General features: G+C 43.3%; 1 protein-coding gene across 1 annotated transcript in view; it reads right to left on the minus strand.

Annotated features, from left to right (window-relative positions):
- Nucleotides 1-23,163, minus strand: part of Cacna1b (calcium voltage-gated channel subunit alpha1 B) — a 162,940-nt gene that overhangs the window by 46,533 nt on the left and 93,244 nt on the right. Inside the window, exons 22-27 of the mRNA XM_051184754.1 lie at nucleotides 10,111-10,237; nucleotides 7,368-7,497; nucleotides 6,962-7,021; nucleotides 5,163-5,269; nucleotides 2,435-2,531; nucleotides 984-1,144 (exon numbers count right to left, since the gene is read on the minus strand). Of these exons, the coding sequence (XP_051040711.1) occupies nucleotides 984-1,144; nucleotides 2,435-2,531; nucleotides 5,163-5,269; nucleotides 6,962-7,021; nucleotides 7,368-7,497; nucleotides 10,111-10,237 (682 nt within the window). The remainder of the gene's footprint in view (nucleotides 1-983; nucleotides 1,145-2,434; nucleotides 2,532-5,162; nucleotides 5,270-6,961; nucleotides 7,022-7,367; nucleotides 7,498-10,110; nucleotides 10,238-23,163) is intronic.

A 23,163-nucleotide genomic window follows, 5' to 3' on the forward strand; every position in this document is an offset into this window, starting at 1 on the left:
TTTCACATTTAGATAAAAAATTATAAAAAATAAAATAAGAGTTTTCTTGGTGCAGTGGGGCATGCCTTCCATTCCAGCATTCAGGAAGCTGAAGCAGTTAAAGGGTCATGAGTTCTAGCTTCAATTTTGTCTCAAGAGAGAGAGGGAGAGAAAAAAAAAGTAAAAAGATGATCCAAATAATCAGAGAACTATTGTTAATCTTTTATCAATCAGAAAACTTGTATTTAAAACACATAGAATACTGATAAAATCTATACCAAAATGGACAACCTAATTTTTAAAATGGATCAAATAACAATAGCTATCTTCCTTGAAGACCAACTATTACATGAAAAATGCTCAATATCATCAATTATCAGAAAAAAGCAAACCAAAACCACATTGTGGTATGACTTCAATCCTATTAGGATAAGCATAACTACATAAAAGCAAACAGGGCTGGCGAGACGGCTCAGCAGGTAAAGGTGTTGCTGTGAAACCTGACTGCCAGTTCTATCCCTGGGCCCTAAATGGTGGAAGAAGGGAAGTGCCCTCTGATTGCACACGCTGTGTCAAGTATACAGTACCCCCACTTCACACACACACACACACATAAACAAACAGAATGGAAATTAAAATGAATAAAAGCAATGAAATAACAAGTATTGGTAAGAATTTAGAGGAATCAGAACCATTGGTAGAAATACAGAATGGCTCAGCCACTTTGAATACATTTGGCATCTCTCCAACTAGCAAAACAGTTACCATATTACCTAGGAATTAAAACAAACATCTACAAAAACAACAACTTGTGCAAAAGTGCTGATGGCAGTGTTATCTGCAATTATCTGCAGTAGCCAGAAGGTAGAAACAACCCAAACACAAGGTAACAAGTGACTCAACAGATAAAATGTGGCATATCACAGAACTGGTGTTAAGCCATTAGAAGGAGCAAGGCGCTCACACTATGGATGCACCTTCACATAAGTTAAGCCTCAGGTTACCTGCAGTCCCTCTCCAGTTCCTTGGATTCATCAGTGCAGTAAAAAAACTTGCCCTTGAAGAGCTGCACGGCAATGACGGCAAATATGAACATGAAGAGCATGTAGACAATCAAGATGTTCAAGACGTTCTTCAGGGAGTTCACCACACAGTCAAACACAGCCTGCGAGGGGAGAGAACAGGGTCACTCAAGGGAGGAGCAAAGTAGAACTCAGTGGTCATGAGGGAGTAGGTCCCTGACAGAGGGCAGGAGATGGGGGTTAGGTAGGAAAGTATGGAGTGGATCAAAAGAGAGGACAGACAGTTACAGGCTCAGAACCTCAGCACCCCAGAGGCCCAGACTCCCAGGGGCATTCAAGAACCGCTTGCAGCCCTCTAACTCATGAGCACAGAGGGCACTACCACAGAGGGCAAGCCACCTTAACAGTTCTCCTTCTCTCAGGAAGAGAACATCATCCTAGCTTTGACCAGTGGGCTGGAGGTACCAGACCAGCTACCTGGACACCCAGGGAAACTGCCCTTGCAATAGGCTGGAGCCAGGCCATAGCAAAGAGCCAAAAGAGACCAGGCCTGTGCAGAGAAAATGTACTAACCTTGTATACTGTCCTGTTTTGTTCTTGCCTAGCAATAGCATTGATATGGAGGACAGATAAAGCTGTAGGCAAGGGGCTATGTCCCTGAGGAGCGTGTGACAGAGAATTTGAATGTGTTCTAGGATCTAGATGTGACTCAAGGTCCTCACCCTGCTCCCAGAGCTGAAAGGATGCTATCAGGCTACCTTGAAGACCAAAATGATCTTTGGAGACACTGGTTAGCATAGTCCAAATGCTGCCAGCTGCTGGGCCGGTGCACAGCATTCCTCCCTGCTGCCTTGGCCCAGGGCCTCCCTGAGGCCTTTCCAGTTCACTTCCCCACACATTACTTGATACACAAGTGCTAAGCCATCTTTCTCTGTAACTTACACTTTGATTAGTGTCTCTGAGGTTTACATGTCCAAACCATTGAGATGAAAACCTACTGCGTAAGTTTTGAAGCTAGAGAAGGGGAAGCGTAGAAAGCACTTTGTCCTTGACTCAGGCTCTCTACCATTAAATCAGGTTTAAACTGTACCTCCTTCATCCAGAGACTCAGCAGGACCCGCCCTCTTTGGTGGTCCATGCCCTCTTTAGCTGAGCCCAGCAGCTACTTTCTGGAGTCCCTGACTCGTGGCATCCTACCCCTGTGCCCTTTGTCCTGTGTTCTTCCCTGTCCCGCCATAGTGGCCCACCCAGTGCTGGAGGTCAAGGAAGAGGGTCCTCAATTGGGAATAGACCTCCTTGGAGAAGGGTTTTAGAGTTAAGCAAGACTGTCCCCTCACAGAGGTGACCAGTTTGTGAAGACACCTGCACCCACCCACACACCATTGCGCCCACATGCATAGCGCACCCCTTGAGCCTCAATCCCAGACTCCAACCTTGAGCTTAGGCAGCCGTTTGATGGTCTTCAGGGGCCGCAGGACACGTAGGACTCTCAGGGACTTGATGGTATTGATGTCTTTCCCTTTGGATCCTCTAGAAGGGAGAAGTTGCTGATGCTGACAGGCAGAGCGCTGGCTTGAGTCCAGCCCCTACCCAGTCTGCTTGGTCTGTCTGATATGGCCCTGTACATTCTGTCTCAGGCCCCAGGTAGAGGACTCGGTGGGGCAACTCTTCCCATGGCTGCCTGGGTGGGCTAGGGCCAGTACCAAACCTAAGTGAACCACTAGTATACAGGGAAAGCTGATTTCTCAAGAGGAAAGAGCCCAAGCTCTTGGCTGTAATGGCTACTTCCATTTGCCCAGAGCTCCTGACAGGCACTTCCAAACCAGCAGAGCAGAGGTCTGTGAGCCTGTCTATTTGCTAGAACTCAGGGGTGTCACCTGAATGTCATCAGCTGCAGAACACACCTCAGGTGACCAAAAGGAAAGTGGGGAAAGAGTAAGAAAGAGACATAAATACAGAAGCAATGCCAGATACTGGCATAAAGTGAGACAGAAAGAGAAGAGGAAAGAAGGAAGAGAGGGGTCAAAGGAATAGGGGAAGGGAGCGGGGAAGAGGAGACAAGCAAGGGAGGAGGAAAGAGAAACACAGACCCTGAGAAGCAGCCAGATACCAGGATGATCAAGAAAGTAGCAGGCAGGAGAGAGAAACAGAAAGTTAGGCAGGACTCCAGATACTAGCAGCAAGCTCAAAATTCTAGGATTAGAAAAGAACCCTCAGGATGGAGAGATGGCTCAGTGGTTAAGAGCACTGGCTGCTCTTCCTGAGGTTCTGAGTTCAATTCCCAGCAACCACATGGTGGCTCACAACCAACTCTAGTGGGCTCTGATGCCCTTTTCTGGCATAAAGTTGTATAAGCAGATAAAGCACTCATACAAATAAATATTCAGAAAAGAACCCCCTGGAAACCAGAGCAGACACAAATGCTGATTCTGCCTGTTGGAGGTTGGGGATGGCAAGAATTAGCTATCAGGGGCAGCCCTGGGAAGGCTTCCTGCATGCACGGAGCCCTATCCTAGCCAGCCAGCTCAGACATCACTCCCACCCAGATCCCTGAGCTTGGCCTGCAAATGTGGCTGGATCAGCTCCAAATGGCTTCCCTTGGGCTCGAGCACAACTCTAGGATAAACAGAAAGCAGCTGTACATCCCAGACCTTCTTCGCAGGAAAGGAGACATATGGTCCCCACACTTCCCTTTCCTCAGTCCCACATCTCAGAATCAGATCAAACTTCCTTAAAGCTGACATGTCAGAAGGCTTGCAAGTCTGAGGTTATCTTGGGCTGGCTTGGTTACCCAAAAAAACAAAACCTGCCTTTCTATTGCCCAACACTTCCAACACTCACTTTTACCCACCTCCCTCTGGCAGTACCAGACTAGCCAGGGTGGGTGGCAAAGGAAGAGGGGGACTTCCAAGAAGAAATGCCCACTGGAGCCACTCTCTGGGCTCAAGTCTTCCCCTCTCTGCTTGCTTGGAGACCACAGGCTGAGTCCCATCCTTTCCCTACTACCACCCGGAACCCCTGTGAAACACTGCCTGGAGTTCTCCAGGGCCCTTGTTAATACTCTAGCAAATGCTCATTCCCTTTGTCATTTCCTCAATGGACAGAGAGTCCATTAAGACACCCAGAGGAGACATTGGGAGGTACTGGGAAGGGGGCTTATGGCAGGGAGACAAAAAGAAAACTGCGTTTCCAGAAAGTAGCCCCTTGGGAAAGCACTGCAGGGTGTCCAGCAGCATGGACTGTGGTCACTACTGCTAGCTTCTACCCAGACCCCTCACTGTTCTCTAGGCCAGTTCCCCAGTCTCTATTACTCTCAGATACCTGCTTACTGAGGGCCTCCCTGCCTAGGGCTGACCATGCCTAGCCCAGCCCAGCTCCCAACCAGTCCCCAGAGGCATGGCAGGAATGGTGGCCTGGGATGGCTCCTGGTAGGTAGTAGCATGCATCCTAAACAGGGTGAAGGTGGATGAGTAGGAGTGAGGCCATGATGGATGGGCCAGAGGCCATAGGCGTGCCATGATGTTAGGCAATATGAAGGGAAGGGGAGGCATTACCCCATGAAGCTCCTATCAGAGTCCAGCAAGAAGAAGACAAAGAGAACAGAGTCAGTGTTGTGGGGGGCAGAACACAAGCTGCCACTGGCCCACCCAAGGGCCAGAGAAAACAGACCCTCCCCTGGAGTCATTCTTGTCTCTGAATCTCACCCCACAACTTCCCCTCTATTACCTTATGCCTGGCCCAACCTAGACTCTCCATGGAGGGTCTAGTCCCAACTATCACCAAGCTAAAGGTAATTGAGACAGGAATCAGAGAGAATAGCCTCATGCCCCCAACAAACAAAGATTTCTATCAGCTAGGGCAAAAAAATGCCAATCAGTTAGGCACTCACTTCAGAGCAGGTAAGTAGGCTCCAAAGGAGCAAGGAAGGTACCCCCAACCCAGAGGCTTGCCCAGCCAGTGCCCAGCCACAGGTAGTGTCAGGAACAGGTGGCCTCCATTTTCAATCCCACATCCCAGCCCCCAGAAGGCAGATGGCCCTGTGTGTACAGTGATGGAGCTACAGACCAAACAGGAGCCCCACCTTTCTCTTTTCTCACCCTCACACCCACTGTGGTTCTGGCTACACCCACAGGATCCAGAGTAGATGTAAGGGTTACTTACGAGAAAGCAAATGCCACCAGGGCTCCACTGACAACAATGAAGTCCAGAATATTCCACAGGTCCCGGAAGTAGGCTCCAGGGTGCAGCAGCAGTCCCAAGTCTATCATCTTAAGGGGATAAGCTGACATTAGAGTACAATACATAAGGAAAAGAGAGACAGAGGCAGGCCCCAGCCATGGAGGGACATAGTTCTGAGTATAGGCCCATTGCTCAGATCACACTACATGCTGTGTACACTATGACCTCAGTGCAGCTCAGACACACTCTACATACCCTCTCAGAGAAGGTAAGCAACACAGGTCACACTTTTTTTCACTTTTCTATAATTTAGTTTTATATGAGCCATGATGTTTGCCTTCATGTATGTCTGTGTGAGGGTGTCAGATCTTTGAGTAATAGTTGTGAGCTGCCATGCAGGTGTAGGAATTGAACCTTGGTCCTTTGGAAGAGCACTCAGTGCTCTTAACTCTTGAGCCATCTCTCCAGTCCCTGGGTCACACTCTTAAATGATTTCAATAGGGCCTTGACCTCAATGTCCCTACAGAGGCCATGACTGTCTTGAGTCCTGCCTAGGTTCCGACCTTTTCTGAAGCTTCACTGTAGTAAGAGTTCTCTCACTGTCCCCTACCTCTCTAGTGACAGACATGTTCCCTTCAAGAACTCGCATAGCCCAGATCTGAAAGCTGAGCTCAGGAAAAAAAAAAAAAAAAAAAAAAAAAAAGCTGATCCAAGCTTCATGTCCTAACTCTGCCATTTCTGCTACAGTGACTTTTGACAAATACCACAATCTTTTATCTTCAACATCTGCACCTGCAAATCCAGCCGGCACCTTCCTCACAGATTTTAAGTACACAAGCAGCAGCAGTAATACACGTATGATTCGCTTGTAAGTGAGCGGTCCCACTGAACTGACTACAAGCAGGCAAGTGCACGTGTGCCTTCATTGACGTATGTGCACATGTGTGTAGTTCACTGCACTGAATGCACATCTGTGCATGCCAGACACGGATAAAGAAAGTAGAAGTTGCGATGACATGACTGCTGTAATTTAAGGAAAGCAACCTGAGAGAGAAAGACGCCATGTGACAGAGCTCAAGCAGAGGTTGTTTATTAGGGAAAGGGGTCAGGGATCATAAAAAGGGGAAAGAGGAGTGGAGAGACTGGCCTCCAGAGATCAGAGCAGCAGGAGAGAGGAAAGAGGAGCAGGGGGGGAGGGAAGGAAGAAGGCAGAGAGGGAGAGAGGGAAGGAGGGAGGGAGGGAACTAGGCAGAGGCCTTTTAAAAGAGAACATAGTGAATATGCACAGGTGGTACTCTTGGTGGAAGCAGCTGCAGGAGGGTGTATCCTGTCAGAACCCCAAGGACAGGCCAGTATAGATGCCTAAATAATAACAATGGCAGACTCTCAGGCTATCAGGAAATTGTGTCTTCAGTATCTAACAGTATTCCAACCATCTCTCTCTAAAATCTTCTTTATTCTGTGCCTTGTCATATGGCTCCTTCTTTGTGGTGAGGCAACTCAGGAGAGGAGGCAGAGTATACATGCACGCATGCACGCATGCACTCTCACACACTCTAAGTAAAGCCTGAAGTCCCCATTCTCAGAAGCCAAGAACACTGGTACCAAGTTCCCTAGCAGCATTCCATAGGACAGCATGACAATGGGGACCCTTTGTGGCTGGTAAGGCTTTTAGCCATCAAAATACTTCATGCACACATGTGCACATTTGCTGTCTGAACACATGCCTGGTTGCACACATTGCATGCCTCATAGAAACTGAAGGATTCACCATATCTCACCTTTATGACCATTTCAAAGGTGAAGACACCTGTAAAGATGTAATCCATGTACTTTAAAACCTAGAACCAAAAGCAGGATTACTTTAGGCCGGCCTGAATCCAGAGGCAGGGATACATCATTGGCAGGGGCCTAGCCTCCCCTCAGTTCTCTGGGCAGAATCAGCTGGCAATAGTGTCAGAACATCCCTCAAGGAAGGACCCTTCAGTGGTTGCCCTGCTAGCGCTGGCATGTTATCAGGGTTAAAGGAGACACAGGCTTTTCCAGATCTTTGGTTCTAACACCCCCAGAGGGCAGAAGGATGTCAGAGAGAAAACAGGACACCACCACCCCACCCCGGTGGACCCTGGGAATATGTCCGGTGGCACCCCAGCAGCCTAGCAGGGTCCCAGTACTTATGACACTCACATTGTTCCGGGATGAATCAGTTCGCACAGGGTCCTCAGCAGCCAAGGCAATGCTGCTCAGGGCAATAACCACAAGAATCACCATCTCAAAGTACCGCATGGTCACAATGTAATGGCAGAAGCGACGGAGCCTGTGAGGACAAGGCTCAGGTCACCATAGGCCAACACCTGAGTATGTCAACCTCTCCCACAAGAAGGGCTCATTGGCTCCCACAGGAAAGCATGGCAGCATCAGAATGGAGCTTTGCCCGCCTCTAATTTCTGTGGTGAAGAGTCCGCAGGTGACTGTGACTGAGTTTCCTGAGACGACATTTCAGGTCAGGGGTCAGTAACTACAGTTCAAGGCCAGACCTCATGCCACTGGTGACTAGCTTTATGTGGGAACAATAGATGCCTCTACTCAGTTGTGTACTATGTGTAGCCCCAGAGCAGGTGATAGGAACCACCTGGCCCCGCACAGATCATGTAAAGCAGAGGGGGTGGGTTAGAGGAGGTGGTCCGTGAAGGAAAGTATTTCAGTACACCAGTCTGGCAGAAAGCAGGCCACTGCTCCCCTAGAGTGCCTGGGTCTGTGACGAATGTAAGCCATCACCACTTGCTTCCCATATCAACTGACCAGGCCCTTTGTTTGGTTTTCAACATCACTGTGCCTGAAATGAGAAAGCCAAGTTCCTGGTTACGTGAAGCTCCACTCCAGGAAGCAATCCCCAGTGCAGTGATAACCAAACCAGAGTCTCTCGGTTGCCAAGTACTGAAGCAGTCATCTGGCCAGATTGGGAAGGCTGAACCCATGTGACAGAAAAGAAAGAGCAACCATAGACCCAGCATGTGGAACAGACATCTCTCCCACTATGGCCAGAGCCTCAACAGGATCCACAAGTCTACCCCTGACACTAACCCCTCCAGGTCCCTCTCCTAACTCCACATCCCCAGGGACATCTACTGTCAAAAGCTTGCAACTTCTCAGCCACTACCTACTTCTACCTACCATCTACCTACTTCTCTCCTCTTCCTCCATAACCCTTTGCATATCCTACAAAGCCAGTCTTCCCACGTCCCAGGCAGCTTGCTAGCCCTTATTCCCTAAGCTCACCATCTCCTCTTCTAATTCAGTCGTGCAGCTCATAGCTACATTTCCTCTAGGTGTGCTGCCAGCTCACCTATCCATGAGATGCCCCAGATGTCCTCCTTCTGTGTGATCTAACACTGACTAGACACCCAAAGCCCAACCAGACTGCCCCAAACACTTCTGATCTCACTGATGGTCCAGCCTTTTGTCAGCAAACGGGAGCTTATATATCCCTGATACCTCCCTTCCATCTATTTCTACTTGATCATCACATTCTGCATCTGAAATTTCCCCCGGCACTTCACTTTTGAGCCTCTACCCTCACTACCAAAGTCACACCTCATCATCTCTTCCTTGTCTGTTTCCTAACCAGTCTGCCTTCCATAATCTTCCACTGGTGGGCAGCACTGAACTACGGGAGAAAGGACCCTACCGTGACTAGTCCTCCAGACAGCCAAAGGGAGCTTCTCTTCACAGCCATCCAACCGGCTGCCTTCTACTTCTATCCATCATTAATGCCCTCTCCACTTCATCCTAAAGCATCCTTCACATTCCACTGAGACACCACTCCCTTCGGGACAGCTCCATCAGCCTTCTCCTGTCTGCTCCAGAACGTCAGAACCTCCCCATCTTACATCCCTCTGCCTCACCAACACACTGCCATTCCAAGGAAGGCAGGGGAAAGGTATGTCCCTGTTACCATTCACTCCTAACCCAGAACCTAGCAGAGGGAGCACCCCATAAAGAGGTGCTGAGCGAAGACCCAAAGGCTGGGAAAAGAAAGAGAGCATTGGTGCCGCCGGCAGTGTGGAGACTTGGAAAACGGAGGGCAGGAGGGCAGCCGAACAATAATTACAACTCTTTTCATGTTGTCACCTTCTGACCTCTTCACCACCCACCCCACTCTGGCCAGTTGGCTTTTGTAGGACTTTAACCTCTCTCCCTTCTACCCAGAGTGTTCTTCCTCCCCTTCCTCAAGTGTTTGATCCATTCTTCCCTCCGAGGCCCCGACCTGATCTTTCCACTAATTTTAATAGCAACGAAGCCTACATCTCCACCTCCACTTGTTTCTTTCTAGTATTCCTTCATCACTGTCCAGCATATCACTGCATTAACTTGCTTGTTTGTCCTGCCCCCTGGATCACATGCTTTAAATAAAGATAAGTCTTGCCTGTCTTCATCATCACTGTACTTCAACACCTACAATGCCATTTGCATGTGAATGTTGTTTGGATTAACAAAGTGCCAAAATAATGAGTGTATGATAATCATGACCAACATGGGAAGGAACATACAATGGTAACAGAGGGAGGGTGAATGGAGTGAGCTATGTGCTAAGTACAAACGGTCCTCTGTGAGGTGACGAACACAACAGTGGAAAAGAAGGTTGGTGTATAGGCTCTGAAAGATACTGGCATCGGACCCAGCCCCCACCACCAAGACTATGTGGCTGTGTGTCTATACAAGGCACAAAACTTTGTACTTCTGTGTCTTCATCTATAAAATGAGCTGGCATGTGTGTCTCACAGAAATACTAAGACAAACATGTTCAATAAATGGATAGAATAAGTCTCTACAAGGTGTGTGACCCATGGAAGCTGGCTAATGTGCTCATACACTCATGGCAAAGACACAGGCGGGACACACCCAGGCCACAGGCACTGAGGAGACTCACAGGTTGGTGGGGCTGAGACAGAACATGGAGCTGTATGGAACGATGGGCCGGGGGCCTCTTCTCAGTACATCATCAGCCTCTGCCTCCTTCTTGCCCTCTGCTTGGCCTTCCAGGTCCACATTACCACCTATAAGGACACAGGGCCTCAAAATTAGGGGATGTACACACATAAAGCCATAACACATGGGTCTCTCCCAGCTCCAGGCCATGGACAAGAGAGGCAGGCTACCATATGCCTATCCAAACAAGGATAGTTGGTTAAGAACAATGCTTTAGTGAGCAGAATAGATCCAGGGCCAGACCTGGAAATACAGGACAACCTGACACATCTGAGTAGGAGACAGAGGGTGACCTGGCACATCTGAGTAGGCCCTGATTGCCTCCTACACTGTGGTGTGAAAAACACCATGCTAATACTACTCCCTTGATATGGACACCAATGCTCCCAGAACCCAGTGAGCCCTTCTCTCTGCCTGGTAGATCTCCAGGCAGCAAAACAGGGCAAAGCAGGGGACTTCCAGGAACCCACAAACCTGAAGGTACTCCCTGAAGCCCATCGTCCAGCTCTAGCTTGATTTGGCCTGGAGTTTCTCTTGCAGCACTCTGGAGACTAGAGAGCTAGCCACCCCACTTGTAGACCCAGCCTTTTGGGCTCTTCCCTGACTCCTACTCACTGCTGCCCTCTCCACCGCCCTCTCCTCTGTTCTCAGTGCCCATCATCTTTGTACCCATAAACTCGGCTCCCTAGGTTATTTCAGCCAGGAGTGGCATCCTTTTAAGGTAAGCTATGTATTTCTCTCAAGTCTTTATTTTTAGCTATAGTAGATAGACCTCAGAGACATCAAAGGAGATGTGTAGTGACTTGAGCCACCTCTCACTGCCAAATTCTTTTTACCACTTTTAAAGAGTATTCACAAAACCAAAGAAAGTATTTAGGAGTAACAAAAATGGAGGGGCTCATGCATGCCAAAGCCCACTGTGGAGACCGCAGAACGCAGCTGTTCCCTGATCACTGGCCACTCAACATACAGTGGAGAGCAGCTAGAGCAAAACAACAGAGTTTGGTTCTGGAACCACCCACCTGCAAGTGCTTTAAAGCAGACACTTTGAACGGAACACCATCAGATTTTCCTGCTGAAGATGTAAGTTACATAGTCGTCTGAGAAAATAATTGGTAATACTTACTAACCCCCCAACATTCTACTAATTTATATGACATTATCTCTGGGGGCAGAGAGAGCCCTTTAAGTTCTCCAATAGTGAAAAATTATAAAACATGCAACCACAGGAAATGTACAAAAATACTCACATGAAGGATACTGAAAGCATGGAAGCTTAAAGGAACAAGAGGTATACGAAATAGAAAGGTAACAGGCAGAGCATGAGTACCATGCTTTCTGCCCCAAAGGAGCCCTGTCACAGCATTGCACATGTGACATAGAACAAGAAGACCGATCATGAGTAGCTTTCTGGCAACAACTGTTTTCCCACTTTTAACATCAAAAAGGCTTCCATGTGAGCACATACTACTTTTAAAGAAAGATGCATCGTTTTAATGTTGTGCCTTTTTAACTCCTCTCCAGTAAATACAGCAAAGCCAAAAAGAAGTAAACAAGGGAAAGAACCAAGCTGGAGTTGAAGAACTAAATAATTAAAAAGAAACAAAATAAAACACTAGAGCCTAGATGGAAATACTGCTGAGAAAAATTTGCCATAACAAAATCATGGGAAAATATCATATACATATACATATACATATACATATAGGCATGTAATAGCAATTAGTGAAAAGAGGCCATGAAAGAGAGCAAGGAGGGGTCCATGCTAGGGTTTGGAGGGAGCAAAACAAGAAAAAGAGTCAGGATGAAAGCTACCACAGGCTATGTGAATCCACTGCAGGATGGGAAGGGCAGGAAGAGAGTCAGACTCAAAGGCTGTGTGCCAGCCACCACTGATATGGTTTTGGTTTGTTTGAAATCTAGACTGACCCAAGGAATGGCTGTGTGGGAAAATGACCACTGGTGCTGAAATGGGACCCCAAGGTTGGTACTCACTGTAAGATAGGGCAGAAATGGCCTCCATCATCAAGCCACATTCCTGAGCAAGGGGCTACCCTGAGCAAGACTGCTCTGCTGAGGAGGGGACATATAAGTCCTGACAAAAAACACATTTGGGCTACAGAATCTCTATAGACTAAGAGAGTTTTTAAAATAGTTTAAGCACATTTTTCCTGTACATCTGGCATGGCACTGGCTAGGTACTGTCCTTAGAAAGAATACAAGTGAACAGCCAGTCAGTTCTTTGTAGGAGGAAATTACCTCACACTGCCAGGTGAGAAAGGGAAGGTGAATAGTAATCACATTTTAAATGAAGAGAGAGAGAGAGAGAGAGAGAGAGAGAGAGAGAGAGAGAGAGAGAAGAAAAGAAGAAAGAAAATGCTAACGAGCATACAAGAAAACAAGGCCAGCACAATCAAAGGGGTAGAAATGACAGGCAATCATTTAGAACCACCAATGACTTCAGATTTAGAAAATTTTTTTTTAGATGACAAATATAAAATGTGAGAAATAAAAAGTGAATCTTTTAAAAACTTCAAGCAATAAAACTTTGGCACGGGTTCACTGACACCCCTCCAAGTCCCTGTGACAGTTGAAGAAACAGGAGAGCAGCCTGTCTGAAGAAACGAAGATCGCTACCAGAAGGAATGAGAGCAAATTTCTCTGTGAGGAGGAGATAAGAGCCCCACATGTTCACCCATATGTTCTCTGAGAGCATTTCCCATTTGTCATACTCAGCAACAATATTCAAACAGAAACCACCTGCTTCATAGAGACAAGGATGAAAAGACTGGAGTCTGAAGACAGTGGTGTCTGAGTCCTGAGAGAAGAACCCTAAGGAAAGTAAAGCCACAGGCATCTCTGCTGGCACAGACCAATGTCCCTGGGTTCAGAAGAGACCGGGCTCCCTGGGTAGCAAGTCCCCTCCCAGGCCTGCAGCCCACAGGAGACAGAGCTGCAGGGTTTCAGACTGCAAAGGACTAACAGGTCTCCACTCTGGGTACAAATGCCATGAATAAGGAATCTGCTGTTCATTATAGAAACCATTCTTGCTTCATTCATGTTCTTTGCAGTTATACGGACCCCCTTTCCAAGAGGCCTGTTGCATTTCCAGGAACACATACATCATGTTGCAGCAAAAAAGTAACATGCCAATAACAGTTTCCATTTTAAGGGATTCTGAATAAGGACTAAAACACTGACTGACTATGACAAAGAAGTTGAGTAAAACAGGACACACGCCTCCTTGATGCTAATGTACTTTAAAAAATAGCTTAATATATAACCAACCATAAGCTAAGCTTTCAGAGAATAAATTATTAATAAACCTCAAGGGAAATTACCATAGAGGTCAATATCCTAATCACAGCACAATTAAATTAGAAACCATAGTAACAAAAACGATTAAAGTAAAAATTTCACATTTGGTAATTGAGTAATAGACTTTATGATCCCATCAATCACTGGCCGGTGGTGGCACACACCTTCAATCTCAGTACTTGGGAGGTAGAGGTAGGTGGATCTCTGTGAGTCTGAGGCCAGCCTCGTCTACAGAGTGAGTTCCAGGACAGCTAGGGCTGTGACACAGAGAAATCCTGTCTTGAACCCCTGCCCCCCCCCAAAAAAAATTTCCATCAATCAAAAGTGAGACATTGGCCAGGCATGGTGGTATATGTCTGTAATCACAATGCTCAAGCTTAAGTAGGCTTATATTATTAGGCAAGCTCCTTAAGTCTTAACTGTACCACAGGTGCACTGCAGGGAGAATTAGAGACCAGCATGGTGAGATTCTATCTCCAAAAGCATATGCATATGTGAACATGTGATCACAAATTGTGCAATTTCATCCAAATAACCACTTCTCTGCAGAGTAAGGAGAGTATTTATTTGCAATTCTGTGGCTTAACATGGTCATCAGATTAAAACTGCCTGTATTGTTATAAAGGAGTAAATAATTGGCAAATAGAGTTTTTATTTTTTCTTTTATTTTGGAGACTGTAATGTAATTACATCATTTCTCTTTATTCTTTTTTCCTCTAAACCCTCCCATGATACCTCTCATTGTTCTCTTCAAATGTATGGCCTCCTTTTTCATTAATTGTTATTGTAGCATATATGTATATACATATAGAACTATATTCTTAACCTGCTCAGGCTGTATAATGTTATTTGGATGTATGTTTTCAGGGCTGACCATTTGGTATTGGCAATTGAAGTGCTCTTCCCTGGAGAAGACTATTTCTCTACTCTCATCATTCCTTGGTTGAGTACCACTATCTTTGAGCCTGGAGAATGACTCAGCAGTTAAGAAAGAGGACAGGGGTTTGGCTTCCAGCACCCACATCAGCACATCAGGTGCTAGTAACTCTAGTCCAGGAGTATACAACATCCTCTTCTGGTCTCCAAAGCCCTCAAATACCTCCCCCCCAACACACACACACACATATACATACACACAGAGAGAGAGAGAAAGAGAGAGAGAGAATGGGTTTGTTTATTTTTTAGATAAAAAACAGAAACAAACAAAATATATCATTCTGGAAAAGAGAATAAACAAAGCAAAAGACAAATTTTTCAAAATAAGAGAAATGAGAATGTAAAACTTAAGAAGTCAGAAATAAATACTGTAAGTGTGGCATATCTGTGACATGTTTCTCAAAACACAATACAAAACAAAAACACACTAACAACAACACTGAACGCTAACCCTTAACACTAAAATCTAAAAGCTATGAAAAAACCCAGCAGTAGGCTTGGGGTACAACTCAGAAGCAGAGAGTTTACCTAACAAGTGTGAGGCCCTACATTCCATCCCAAATGCCACAACAGGGGCTGGACTAAGACTGTCTGACTCAATAGCAAGGGCCACAGGTCACAATTTATCACTGTGGCATCTGCATCAGGAGAAGCAACCAGAAGGAAATGAAAATGAATAAAAATGTAAGGGACCAAACAGGATGCAATGTCAGAATAGTTCTGTAAATGCATTCTGGACTCTTAAGTAACCCTCAAGGTCATCCTGACCCATAGCCACAGAGTTGGGCTCCTTCCTTCACTGGACCCTAGGGAGGTGAGCTCCCACTTAGTCTCACAGCTCTTAGAGCCTTAAAGAACTTAAAGGACTGCCACTGATGGCCAGGGATCCCTGCAGGAAGGGAAGAGAAATCTAGCCATAAAGACAATGTTCAATACATGTTTTTGGGAGAGATATACAAAATAGTCCTTGGAATATGCTACGCAGGAGAAGAATGAATCTGTAAAAATGTCCATAGTATGTGAGAAGGACAAAAACCCAACTTAAAGGGACTCCCTGAACCAAATTGGGAAAACTTGAAGCATGAAAAGTAACAGTAATTAAAAAAAAAAAAAATCAAAACACATCAAACACATGAAACTTAATCTTCAAAATAATTATGTATCTCTCATTTGTTATATTTGGTTAGCTGCTAAGATACTGATTTGTTACTTTGAAAATTCATAAGTGAACAAAAATAAGCATATCCTGCCTCTTCCCTCCCCCCCCCCTTTTTTTTTTTTTTTTTTTTTTGAGACAAAGTTTCTCTGTGTAGCTTTGGAGCCTGTCCTGGAACTTGCTCTGTAGACCAGGCTGGCCTTGAACTCACAGAGATCCACCTGCCTCTGTCTCCCAAGTGCTGGGATTAAAGGTGTGTGTCACCAATGCCCAGCAAGCATGCCTTTCTTAACACAAACACAAAATGTTTTTTTGAGATAACCAAGTATTTCATGAACAATGATCTTCCTCTTATTAAAGGTCACAATAACAAATACAGAAGAAGTATGGAAATCTGTGACCCTCACTGAAATCACACATCAGGTAACATTCATCCTTGTCACTGGAGTTATTAGGGGGAAAGGCTGATGGGGAATTTATAAGGAAGGAGTGCATCTTAACTCACTGTTCCATTCTGACACCACCCATGGAGACCGCAAGTGTGATGCTGCCCTGGACCAAGTTGTCATCTGTGAAGCTCCTCTTACCACCAGGGTTCTAGATGCGTGGTTATCAAATGTCTAAAGGCATCTTTTGATTCTCACAAAATGGCAATGGCATCTCCTGGGCAGAGGCCAAGGAGGCTACTAAACCTCCTGAAACACAACACAGCTGCCAACAACACAATTTCAAAGGAATCATAGATCAGAAGCCTTGTCTACACCCCTAATCAGTTAGCAGAGTGCAGTACAGGTAGAGAAAGGTACCGCATGACACCTGATGAAATCAACCAGCTCCAGCATATGGGAAGTTCTACCCAGCAGATGAATAAGGAAAAACAAGAGAGATGATTAGGAGTAGAAGTTTAGACAGAATAAAAAAAAAAAGTCAAATGAATGAAGCTTGTCTTGTCTGGATAATGATTCAAACAAAACAACCATAAAAAAGTTATTTCTGAGACAACTGTATGACTTGAACTTGGAATGTGTAATGAACAACATAAAGGAATTACTATCAGCATTCAGTACAATGAAGCTACTGTGATTATTTTAAACCCCTAATTGAGATGCCTACTGGCATGATTATTCTGAATGTGACACAGAAGGAAACAAGAAGCGACTGGAATGAGACTGGCACATGAGAGCAACGCTAAGGGCGAGGGACGGAACACGGGGTTCACTATGCCTGCCTCTACTTTTCATACATTTCAATTTTGCAAAATAAAAAGGGTTTTATTTTAGCAACCATGGATAGATGACAGAGCTATACAAAAGAACAATAATTTGAATTAACAACTGGCTTCTGAACAGAACAGGAGGCAGAGGACAATGGAATAATAGTCCCAATAGGAGAGAAAATAACCAGCAGCTAGAATTCCATACAAAGGAAAGCCACTTTTCACAACAATGCCAGAATACAGGTTATCCAGAAAATTTACCACTGTCAAACTTCATTGAAAAAAAAAAAGTTTGGAAATGTGTTCTTCAAGCAGAAGAGTGGAGGGAAGAACCCCCCCCCCCAAAATGAGCTAAAATATAGAAGTAATGAAAGCTAAGAAGGAAAAATGAAATCAACAAAAGGAAGGTCAAAAATACTAGATAGAGCCATCCAGGGTAGCTAACCCTTTGATAGTGCAACAAATACACCCATCTACAAAGTTCACAGTTGAGAACTGTGCAGCTGGGTCCCCCTCCCCACAAAAGCTTCACATTGTTCTAAGTAAAGTTTACAGTTTTTAGTTGGGCCATGTCCATTACTATCTTGAGCCACTGCCACAGGTTGGGTAACCCTGAGAGAAACATCCACTGTTTGGAAATTCAAACCACACTGTTGAATCAGATTAAAAAAGAAAGAAAGAAAGAGAGAGAGAGAGAGAGAGAGAGAGAGAGAGAGAGAGAGAGAGAGAGAGAGAGAGAGAGGAAGGAAGGAAGGAAGGAAGGAAGGAAGGAAGGAAGAAACTTGAAAAGCAGACTTAAAACAAAAACAAGCTTCAAAAATGTATATATAATCAAAAGAATCCTTGAGATGGAAATTTAAAGCTTGAAATTGTACAGTGTAGAAAAGCCAAAAAAATGCCATGAGCTGAGAAAGCATCAAAGGGGAACACAGGAGAAAGGAGATTACAATGCAGATAAGAAGAATGGAGGAAAAAAAGGAACCGGTAAGAGCAGTAATTAACAAGCACAGAACAAAGACACAGCAGGAAAAGACCATGATGCTAGTTGCCACTGATAGCACTCCAAGGGAGCATCCTTTAGAGAAAGGGCTGAGGAGAGGAGGGAGGGGAGACATCAAAAACAGCGCTCCTAGTGGCCCAGGCCTAAAGTCACAGATATCAAGAGAGTGATAAAAGAAAATGCCAAGTTCAAGAGTGACCTGCACTAGTGTAAGTTCAATACCAGACCTTGGACCCTATCGCAAAACAAAAGGTAAAAAGAATTCTGGAGATGCAAGCCAGTGGTAGAATACTCTTTTAAAATATAAAATATAAAATATAAAATATGGCTGGATAGAGCAGGAGACCACCTCACATAGATGTGCCAGCCTTCTACACTTATATTTTTCCCTATAACTTCAAGTCATAAGGTCAATAAGGTTCCTACTTGACATCTCTCACATATAAGAGATTAAAAAGAAAAACCAAAAAACTATGAACTTGACACAGATGTAAACAATCTTGGTTTGGAGCTCAAGGGGATAACTGAGGCAGATTATCATTTAGTTAAGAGTTTCATTTTTAAACATTATTAATGCCACAAGCACACAGACAGAAGGACAGCAGCATTGTGGGGCTCTGAGGCAGAGTTGGGGTTCCACCCTGTAAGTGTCAGAGGAAGCGGGAAACAAAACAGAATGAAAGTCCTATTTCTACTCAAACAAGCACAGGCTAAGGAAGGAACCTAGACCTCTACCTTCACTGCCCAGAGGCACCCAAAACCCAAACTGGAGTAGGATGAGAGATAGTTGAGTAGAAGCAGGGGCTTCCATCCCCACCCTAAAATAATCAGATCCATAAACCATGTAATCACAGTGAAGATCATGAGGAGACTAGATGCCATGTTTTAGCAAAGTTAATGAAGCACCTCTTCCCCATCTCACTAAAATGAGTGGCAGTGGAAAACCAGGAATTATACTACCAGCCAGTGGTAATCAGGTCCATCTTGTTGTTTATGGTAGTCACATGGGAGCAGTAGAGACCTGCTGGGGAACTGGTACACCCACCTTAGGCCAGCAAAATGAAGGGTCTCTTCCACTGATGCCCATAGCAGCCAAGCCAGAATCTATTTCCCCACCTCACCTGGGGCTAACAAGGCAGAGCTCCATCTTCCTCCTTGAGTATATCACAGCAGACAAGCCAAAGCAAAAGGTTTAAACAAGACTCAGAGGCTCAGGGTATAATTCCAAAGTAGCTAGGTTTCCATAAAAATATTACTTGCCACACCAAGAACCAGGAAATCAACCTGAACAAGAAAAAAAACCCAATAGACACCAAGAAAATGGATGTTAAGCCTATCTGACAAAGACATCCCAGAAATTCTTAACAGACAGTTTAAAAAAAAAAAAAACAAACAAACAAACTTAAAGCAAAAAAAAAAAAAAAAAAAAGTAGAAAATCTCGGTAAAGAAATAGAAGACCTGAAGAACCAAGCAAGGACTTTAGAATTGAAAAACATAGTAACTAAAATTAAAAACCTGACAGATGCAGGTTCAACTGCAGAATGGAGGACACAGAGGAAAGAATCCAGGAACTAGAAGATAGGAAAATAGAAATCACCCAATCTGGTCAACAGAGAGAAAATATAATGAAAAAAAATCAATAGAGCCCAAGAACCTTTGGGATTACAACAAAAGGTTGAGCATTCATACTACCAAAGTCTAAGAATGAAAAAAGGAAAAAAAGCAGAATTACAGAAGTACTCAAAAGACATAAAAGATGAAATAGTTCCAAATTTTGCAAAAGGCATTAACCTACGATTCAAGAAGTTGAGCAAACCCCAAACAGGATAAATTTGAAGAAGTCCACATCAAAATACATTGTACTCAAACTTCTGAAATATAAAGACAAAAAACCTTGAAAGCAGCGAGAGAGAAACAACATCTTACCTATAGGAAGAAAACAATTCGAGTGACAGTAGATTTCTCATCAGAAACCATGGATTCAGAAGAGGCACACGTTTTTTTCAAGTGCTGAAAAAAAAAGAACTGTCAACCCAGAATTCTAGACCCAGTGAAAATATCCTTCAGGAATGAAGGGAACATCAAGACATTCTTGGATGAAGAAAATTAAAGAGAATCTGTCACCTGCAGATCTATCCCAAAAGAATAGCTAAAGAAAGCCTTCCACACAGAGACAACTTATGAAAGAATATAGAGTACCAGAAAGGAAGAAAGAATAATAAGAGAAAAATGATTAAATATAAGTCTCCTTCTTCTCTTCAGTTTTCTAAGTTATGTTTGACAGCTGAAATAAAAATTCAAACACATTCTGCTGAAATTCTAAACTTACGCAGAGGAAAAATTTAAGAATACTATATTATAAATGAGAGGGGTATATATAAAGAGATTTTCTACTGAAAAACTGGCAGAATGAGTAAACTTGGGTAAGTTATAAAATAAAATAACTAAAGCAACTATCATATACAATAAACACTTGAAAGTACTATAGATAAACCAAACTTGACATTTAAATACATTCAAGTAACCTCCAAGAAAGGCAGGAAAAACAAACTAGAGAAATAAAAAACAAAGAACAAACAGAAAACAAAACTTAGGATAATAAATTTTAAGCTCTAATCTTACCAACAATTACATTAAATGTAAATGTTACATGGCCAACTAAAAGAATTGAAAGTGGATTAAACCATGACCCAACCATAAGCTGTCTATAAGAAATTCACTTCAAATATAACTGTACAACTAGCCTGAAAATGAAAGGTAAAAAAAGATCAACTATGCAAAAATTAATTGAAAAACAGTAAAGATATTATTACAAGATGAGATCGACTTCAAATCAAGGAAAACTACTGGGTCAGAGAAAGGCATCACACAATGATAAAAAGGCTATTGCACCAAAAGGACAAACCATAAATGTGTTCATATGTAATAGTAATTCATAAATGTGAAAGTAACAACTTACAGTCTGGAAGGAAAGGTAGATTAGATCCAAAGTTATATTTAGAGACTTAAGCATCTTTTTCTCAACAACTGATGGATCTAGACATAAAATAACACCCACACAGAAAGGCCAACCAACAGGATGGAACTGGCCCTTACACAACATTCCACCCAACTACAGCAGGGCACGTGTTCTTTCCCAACTCTCAGAAACATCTATCATGACCTATATATCCTGGGCCATGGAACAAAACCTAAAAAACTTAAAAGAAAACTAATAATACAGAATGTAGTTACTGACCACAAAGTAATAAAAGTAGGAGTTGACAACAGAAAGACAAAGGAAAATCTGAAAACACTGGAAACTGTTCCCAAATTATCTCAACAACCCATGAGTCAAAAACCAAATATCAAATTAAATAAAAATTAAATGTATCACATGAGAACCTATGAGAGAAACAGCAGTAGTGCAAAGAGAAAAACTTCTAGAACTAAATGTTTGTATTAGAAAAGCAGGTAGATGGACTGATGGCTCAGGGGTTCAGAGCACTTACTGAACCCATATGGTAGCTTGCAATCACCTATAACTTCAGTTTCTGAGGATCTGGGACTCTCTTCTGACCCCTGAGAGTACCTGGCGTGCATATGAACACACAAACAAAAGCATTCATGGACATAAATGAATCTAAAACAATTTTTAAAAGAAAAGCAAGAAAATCAAACCAATATATACTCATGCCACAAGAAAACAGCAAAAGAAGAACAAAGCAATGGGAGGCAGAAATCAAATTAAATTGAAAACATGAAAATAGGAGCAAGATGCTCCAATGGGTCAAGATACTTGCTGCCCAAATCTAGAGATCTGAATTAAATTCCTAGTACCCACATAATGGTAAAAAGAAATCAACTCCACAGAGTTGTTATCTGACCTCTGTATGCATGTATACACACAAACATAAAATTAATTTTAAAATAAAACTCTTGAAAACAGAAAAAAAAATCAGTCCGACTTTTTCAAAAGATCAATAAAATGAACAAATGTGGCAAAATGGAGAAAAAGAAGGGATGACAATACCTGCCAGTCAAAGGCAGGAGGTAGGAGCTTGAAGACATCATAAGGACAGCAAGGAACCAACTATGGCTACTAGACACACATACAATTGGCAGCTTCAATGATATGTAAATGTTCTCAAAAGAAGAAAGTCATTCAAAATGATACCAATAACATAATCCTGTAGGTACTAATTTACAAATCCTCAAATGGAAATACTTGTTTGGTGATTTTTATCAAAAATTTAAAGTTCAACATAATTTACTCCAGAAATTAGCAGAGGGAATAGTTCCATTAGATCCAAAATATTTTATGGATCCCCCTTTTACTTTGATACCCAAACCAGACAAGGACATTACGAAAAAGGAAACTAAAATCAATTATGGGAGCCCAGGTCTATAATCCCAGTACTAGAAGGCTAAGGTAGGAGAATTGTGACCTTGAGAAATTGTAGCATTGAATATCACAACCAGGCCATGAAAACAGAAAAAGTGAAAAATTAAATTATTCATTTGTGATTTTAATGCAGAGAATTTGGAAGGGAATCTACAGATACATGTTTGAGGTAAAATATGTCAAGACTAAGTAACTTAAGAAGTTAGAAAAGTAAAACAACAAAATAAAACAAAAAAAGAAAATAATAAAGACAAAAAGAAAATAATTTTACAACAAATTATGGTAGAAATAACATATGAATTAAAATATTAGTTTTCATTTTAAAGATTACAAAATATTTAAGCCACCAATGAATCTAATTTTTGTTTAAAAAAGAGAAAACACAGAAATACTGAGAATTATAAAATGACAAGGGGCAGGGCAAAGAAACCCTGAACTAGAAGAAAATTAAAGAAAAAGAACTTAAGGCAGTAGGAGTGTTCACCTTTGATGCTAGCACCCAGGAGGCAGAGGCAAGCAGATCTCAGTGAGCTCGAGGATAGCCTGATCTACAAAGAAAGTTCCAGGACAGTCTGAGCTACGCAGAAAAACCCTATCTTGAAAATACAATCAAAAAGAAAAAGAAAAAAGAACTTGAGCCAATACTTTTCATACATAAGTTAAAAGGCCTACACTACATATATTGTTTGGTGTGTATACACGCATGTGTACACATGTGCTAAGGGGTTCATTGGAGGACACTGGTCAACACTGGGTATCTTCCTTAATCTCTCTCTACCTCCTCCTAAACCTGAACCTGAACCTGCAGTTTACTAGTGAGCTAGCCTGATGGCAGCAAGCCCAGATCGTCTCCCAGACTGAGCTTACAGCCTCATGCTGGACCTACTTGGGATCTCAACTAAGGTCCTCATACTTGTGGAACAAACTCTACCAAATTACCCAACTCCCTAGTCCATAAATGGGTAATTTCTTTTAAAGGAAAA

The sequence above is a fragment of the Phodopus roborovskii genome, unplaced genomic scaffold, assembly GCF_943737965.1.
Source record: "Phodopus roborovskii unplaced genomic scaffold, PHOROB, whole genome shotgun sequence".
NCBI classification, from domain to species: Eukaryota; Metazoa; Chordata; class Mammalia; order Rodentia; family Cricetidae; genus Phodopus; species Phodopus roborovskii.